A 7172-nucleotide genomic window follows, 5' to 3' on the forward strand; every position below is an offset into this window, starting at 1 on the left:
GTGATGCTAAATTAAGGATGTATTTCACTCATGTTGAAAGATCGTGGGTCTATGTAAGTTCTGTTAGTCAAGTAAAAGAATATTTTTAAATTTGTCAATAATTAAGGATGAAACTAATAATTTATACATAGTTTAGGAGCGTTTTCAATATTCTTTTCAAACAATTCACGAAAATTCTGCCTGTTTTGTACAGATGTCCAATACGTGTCTAGATACGATCGCAGGAGCTTACCAACTTTTCACTTGCAGACAATTATTTTGTATCAAGGCAACAAAATCTGAACATTACAAATTATTTAGTCACAACTTTAATGCTTTCATGTATATATATATAAATATAAAGGGAAGCTTCACCAAATTAAACATATTTACCAACACACCTCGTATTTTTCTCCTTGGATCGTCTCTACTTGTATTCAGGTTCTTTCTTAAACCCATTTTAAGTTTAATTTCGATTTGTTTGTGAATTTGATGATTTTTTTAGTAAATGTTGTGTGAATGTGGAATTTACACTTGTTCATGTTTGCCTTTTTCATTTTTTTTTAAATGCTAATTATCGATTTGATCGGAGAAGCTTTAGTTATATATCTATTTTTAGATTGGTAAAGAAGGGGGGATTGAATTGGTTTTGCTTTTTTTGGCCCGATTTGATGATGGAATGGTGGTCCAGAATCTAATTTTAGATTCAGAAACAGATCTTGCCAGGGTATTTTAGCCTTGTAATAGAACATGATATGTCTTCTGTTTGAATTTTGTAGTTATTTAAATGGAAGTAAAGTTTATCTATAATGACTGCTTAACCTGCATTGGTGGTATAGCTTTTTTGAACAATTTCAACGAAATCTTTTCATTTTCTATTGTACTACTATTACTTTTTATTTGGGCATCGTTTTCTTGTCCGCCTCCCAAGGTCAAGGTAGGGGTAAGGTCTGTGTACACTCTACCCTCCCTAGACTTGTGTGATGACGTTGGATATATTGTTTTTGTTGTCTATCTCTAGTTTTGCTTTTGCGTTTAAGTTAATTAATAATAAGCTGTAGTTTTGAGTCTCTTTTTCTTATCTTGTGATTTTTAGGATGCAGAAAGATGGGGTTAAACAACAGCTCTTGGCTCTTAGAAGCCTCTGAGTTTCCATCTGCATTGGGATTATTCTGTTCTCTACATGATGATTTCAAATTTGCAGCTCATAGAGCATTTAAGTTCTCGTACCAGATGCACAATGAAGTAACAGTGATTAAGAATGTTGTTGTGCTGAAGCACGGCCTTTTTGCAGACGGTTGAACACTGAAACAAGGTTTCGTATCTGTAAATAGAGAATTATCATATCAGCAGGAGTGTTATTTATAGAATTATAGTATAAAGTAGGATTGTTTGCTGAAAATGGTGAAAAATGGAAATGCATTGATGCAAAAATATGAATTGGGGAGATTATTAGGTCAAGGCAACTTTGGTAAGGTTTATTATGGAAGGAATCTGGAAAGCGGACAGACTGTAGCCATTAAAGTAATTGATAAAGAGAAGGTTCAGAAAGCTGGACTGACTGAACAGACGAAACGAGAGATATCTGTTATGGCATTGGTCAAACATCCACATGTTGTGCAGCTATACGAGGTCATGGCAACTAAGAGTAAGATTTACTTTGTGATCGAACATGCCAAAGGTGGCGAGCTTTTCAACAAACTGACAAAGGGGAGGCTCAAGGAAGATGTTGCTAGAAAGTTGTTTCAGCAACTGATCAACGCAGTTGAATTTTGCCACAGCCGAGATGTTTATCACCGTGATCTCAAACCAGAAAATCTCCTACTGGATGAGAATGGAAACCTAAAGGTCTCAGACTTTGGTTTGAGTGCATTAGCTGAGTCTAAGCGGCAAGATGGGTTACTCCACACAACCTGTGGTACACCAGCATATGTTGCTCCTGAGGTGATTAGTAGAAAAGGATATGAAGGTGTCAAAGCTGACATCTGGTCTTGTGGGGTGATTTTATTTGTCTTGTTGGCTGGTTATCTTCCATTTTATGACTCAAATCTTATGAATCTGTATAGGAAGATATGCAGGGCAGAGTACAAATGCCCTCATTGGTTCCCTCTAGAAGTGCGTAAACTTCTCTCTAGGATCCTCGACCCAAACCCTCATAAAAGGATTTCAATAGGCAAAATCAAGGAAAGCTCCTGGTTTAAGAAAGGATTGGGATCTACACATGTGGGAACTAAACAAGTAGTGAACCAAAATGTTATTGCAGATGGTGATGCTGTTTCCAGTTCAAATTCGGAGAGTAGTACCTCTTCCTCCGACACCAAGTTAGAGTTGATGAAACCTGCAATCTTTAGTGCATTTCATATCCTCTGCTGGTTTAATTTGTCTGGTTTATTCATAAACAATGATCAAAAGGAGGAGCTGCGATTCACATCAGTGAAGCCTGCCCCAGTCATCATGTCCAAGCTTGTGGAAGTTGGCAGGAGTCTGAACCTTGAAATAAAGAAGAAAGAGGGTGGATTTCTTAGATTAGAGGGATTAAATGAGAGCAGATATGAAACTCTGTGCATTGACGTGCAAATATTTGAAATATCTGAATCCCATTATTACTTCATTGAGCTGAGTAGGTCAAGTGGTGATGCGATTGATTACCAAAACATGTTGACGCAAACTATCAGACCAGCTCTTGAGGAAATTGTTCTGGCTTGGCAAGGTGTGCAATCTCATCAACAATAGTAATTATAGAATTACTAAAATGAAGCTTCTGATTTCTAGAAACTTTGTATTCTGTTTGTTTGGTGCACTAGTTCTATCTATGAAAGCATATTACTGCAAACTTGGATTATTTTTCCCAGAGTTGTCTCCCTTCTCTTATTTTATATTATTGCTTCAGTTATTTAATTTCTGCCTTCAATAGTACTAGCTAGTTTTCATGCATGCATGAGTTAATTAAATAGCGTGCGGAAGTTATGTTGTATTTCTATTTGGAAATTTGTTCTCAAGAACAGACAGAATCAGTGGAACAGCAACAGGGTATGCCGATTCTACTATCTATGATTTAGTGGTGGTTCTCATAGAATCGACCTCGACTTGTTGTTTGAGGAAAACCTAAATAATGTTGTATGTTTGTGTGTGAGGATATCCGTTTTTACTGTGCATTCAATTTGCTTACCTCTCTTGAAGTTGTCAGTCACTCTCAATCCACCTGACTATTTAGGTGAAAAATTCAATAAAACAAAGAGTGTGCCCGCTTTAACTGTTGGAGTTTTTACTCTACATATATATACAATAATAGTGCTAAGTTCATAAATAAAGAGAGATTTCAAATGGAAGTGTATGTTGGATATTATTTCAAATTCAATATAGGGTTTGTTTTAGTATCATATAAGCATGTGATGATCATATTGTATAAGTAGAAAATTAATAAGCCTGCTGCGCTGCGCTGTATGGCACTAGAGTTGAAGAATAAGGAACAAAATCATTTCTGAGTACTTCTCTTAAAGAATTTAATGCCTGCATTGTATTTTTGTTATATGATGATGAAGCCATTCTTATGGATGCCCGATGCCCCATGTCGGCCATATTATACTTTCTCTATAATCATTTTCTTTTTCTTTTTGGGGTAGCCATGAATATTTAAATCGAGAAAATTTCAGATATAACGATACTCTAGGTCTAATTATTTGATGTTTCTAGTCTCCAATAATTTGAAGCCTAATTATGATGGATTTTAACGTTCGTTTCTGCTATTTATATCTGCATGCATGAATACGGTATCTGAATTTTTAATTGTATGCGTATGTATATGTGTATGTTTTCAAAGCGCACAAGCTGGATGTTTGTGCATATATGTGACGATGTCAATTGTATGTGTGGCCAACTGAATCAATATATGTGTTTTCAAATTGTGTGTATAGGCCATTCACCATTGCATGAGAAAGAGATGCAAAGTGTATGTATTAAATATGTCATGCGTGTATATGTCAGGATCTCTATTAAAAAATAGCTAATTTCTAGGATCTTTAGATATAAAAATACGTGTATTTTTGTATATATCTTTCTACATAATATAATGTCACAACTCACAATGTTTTATAATTTTTTGTTAAAAGCACCACTATAGAGAATAATAAGGATTGGAGCCGAAACCTCTATACATCGAATCATGTAATTAATACAATCCTATAAATTATCGATGATATACTTAACTAGTTTAGGCAGCAAACTAAAAATATATGATTCTTGCTAGTAAATTAAGAGAATTAATTATGAGATAGATGAAATGAGAATGTAAGTTTTTATTTCGTGGCAAGTTGTGTCTGTTTGTTTAAAAGAAGAAGGAATGTGTTGATATTAGAGGTGTACCCACCTTTTAGCAGTGGGGGTGCACCCATGGAACATACGTGTGCTCTGGTGTTGTTGGTACTAGGCAAAAGAATCATCTCCGAGATCAGGATTTGAATCCAGCAAGAGCACTATTTTATTATTTTTATTATAAATTTAGCTTAGAGATCATATTTAGTGCACCCAAAAATTTTAAAAACTTTTAGCTTAGAAATCATATTTTATATACCCGAAGTCTTTAAATTCTAAGTTCATATGTGGTTGATATATATATTTGTTTTAAAGTGTTAAATGTGGAAAACAAGGAGGGCAAGCTGTTAATTAATAATTAATTAATTATAAACACAAACTGTCATCTTCAAGAAGCAAAGCGAAGGAGATATTTTGATTTAAATGGGAGTCAGATCAGGCAAACGGTCCTGCTTCACTTTATATTAAGAGAGTGTGGTTGGGTCTGACTCCGTTATAGGGCTAATACGTCGGGGATTGTCTGGGATAAGTCAAACTTGGGACGAGTGTTGTATGGCTACCTAGTGATTTACAAGTACCTTCACTGCACTGAGCATAGTAAACTCCTTCTCGTTGTACCGAAAAGAGATCTAATTTAAACGACCAGGTACAACATATGAGTTCGATCCATTAGGTTCTTTATTTTTTCAAAAAAGAAACGAGAGACAAGAAAACATCTTTGATTACAATTAAAAGTATATATATTCCACTGAGCTATCTCTAAATTGGTCTAACGGCACCGAAAAACAAAAAACAAAGACTCTCTTTCTCTCTCTCTCAAGCTAATCCAAATTAATACTGATGCAATGTATGTAATTATTTGATGGGGAGTCTAGTACAATTCTATTATTTATTTGATGGGGAGTCTTGGTACAATTCTATTATTATTATTATTATATAGTTGCTGTCAACTAGTCAGTATGGGTGCCTTTAGTTTCGTTTAGGGGTGTCTAAAATAGCCCAATAATAGGTAACTTACTTAATTTTTTCAGAATTTTAAGGATTCGACTCAAGATAATTTAAATTGAGTTTAATCTTAATCCATTCAAACCTTAATCCATTATAAGAGAATTATCAATTGAGCTCAATTTAATTTCCAATTTCAATCGTTTTAAGACTATTTATTTGCATTAATGTAATGTATGTTCCTATAATGAAGGTATTAATTACTATCTATTTTATATCTTTTAGGATTTATCTATCCATTTGTAACTTCTTTTTAAAATTTTCTTGAGTTGAAATTTAAATTGTGGTTATAAAATTTAAATAACAACATATTAAAATTATTGAGATTAAGCGAGTCAAATTGAGCGGTTCAAGACCCAATCCGTTTTTAAACTCATTTGAGCCCAAAGTAAACTTAGACGGGTTAAGACTCAACCCAATTTCTATTTCTTTTAATATCTCCAATTTCAACTCAACCCGCCATTTGACAACCTTACTTCCGTTTATATGAATATGATGATTGGCCAATAGAGTCCACTAGGCTCAAAGGGAAATTCACCAAAGGAGAAGGTATATATCTTCTCACTCAAAGGTGATTGCGACACTACCCCAAAAGCTTATGGATACACAATATGTATAATTGTACACCCTTAGCTTGTCGTGACTCATTTTGCCTTAATTTATGTGATACTATTCAATTTAATATAAAATTTAATAGAGAAAAAAAGATTTTTGAAATTTGTAGTCTAAACAAATCTTAATTATAATTCATATGTGTGGTATGAATCATTTCATTAAAGATAAAAGATTTTTAAAAAAAATAAAGTTGTTCCTAATAATAGAAATGTGACATTCTTTTGGAATAAATTAAAAACAAAAGGGTATAACATAAATTGAAACAAAGGGAGTAATAATTCTGAAGGGTGTGTTTGGTATGAATTTTTGATTTTCTCATGTTTGGTGGGTCAAGATATTTTTAAAAAGTTTTTCTCTAATAAAACAAATTGCTTAAAAATGAGGAAAATGACTTTCCCAGTAAAATTAGCGAAAATAAGTCTCATAAGTAACATTTCACACTTATTGTCTCCTTCCCACTCATTCAAGCCCCATCGGCCTTGATCATTCCAGCCCCAACCCCCGCCATCCCACTTCCACCTTATCTCACCACATAGTATTTTGTTAGATTATATATAAATGCTCTTGGAATAATATTTTTTTGCTTATTTACTAAAAACTAGAAAATAAGAAATCCACTTATATTCCCAAAAAATATTTTCTTCATACCGAACACATGATGATCTCCTTTCGTATTCAGTTTAATTTAACCATTAATCATTCGGAAAATTTACGGGCCTAATTAATTGAAATTGGGTAACTTACAAAAATTTCACTAGTTTAGTACCTAATTACCTCCCTTTCCTTCACTTTTCATTATTACGAAACTTCTCAGAATTTGGATTTCAGATACATATATCTCTGATACATATGGTCAAAATTAGGTGTAACTTGTTGTAGATACATTGTATCCCAGTGGTTTCCTATGTATTTGACTCTCTCGCTCGCCTCTCTCCCTGTATCTGGTGTTCCAGATACATGTATCTAGTGTGATTCACATGTATCTGAGATACATATACTATCTCACTCGCATCCCTTCTATCTCGCTTGCATCTCTCTTTATTTTAGTGTATCTGATAGCAAAAATATATATGTTGGTGTATTTGACTTAAAATCTTATATGAAATTATCAATAAATACATATATGTTGATGTATTTGACTTAAAATCTTATATGAAATTATTCATAATGAGACATTATGTAATTATTTCAAACTATAGAGAAAATTAGTACATATGATTTTTTTAAGTAGGTAGTTTTTCTATTAAAATTTTCTCCAAATG

The 7172-nt window shown here is 33.3% G+C and overlaps 1 protein-coding gene across 1 annotated transcript; it reads left to right on the plus strand.

Annotated features, from left to right (window-relative positions):
* Positions 1-318: 318 nt before the first annotated feature.
* LOC102604679 (CBL-interacting protein kinase 18-like) lies at positions 319-2832 on the plus strand. Its single transcript, XM_006361252.2, has 2 exons — positions 319-420; positions 1076-2832. Exon 2 carries the CDS (start codon positions 1381-1383, stop codon positions 2710-2712), a length of 1332 nt encoding a protein of 443 aa, XP_006361314.1. The 5' UTR covers positions 319-420; positions 1076-1380; the 3' UTR covers positions 2713-2832.
* The last annotated feature ends 4340 nt before the right edge of the window (positions 2833-7172 follow it).

The sequence above is a fragment of the Solanum tuberosum genome, unplaced genomic scaffold (genome assembly GCF_000226075.1).
Source record: "Solanum tuberosum cultivar DM 1-3 516 R44 unplaced genomic scaffold, SolTub_3.0 scf00349, whole genome shotgun sequence".
NCBI classification, from domain to species: Eukaryota; Viridiplantae; Streptophyta; class Magnoliopsida; order Solanales; family Solanaceae; genus Solanum; species Solanum tuberosum.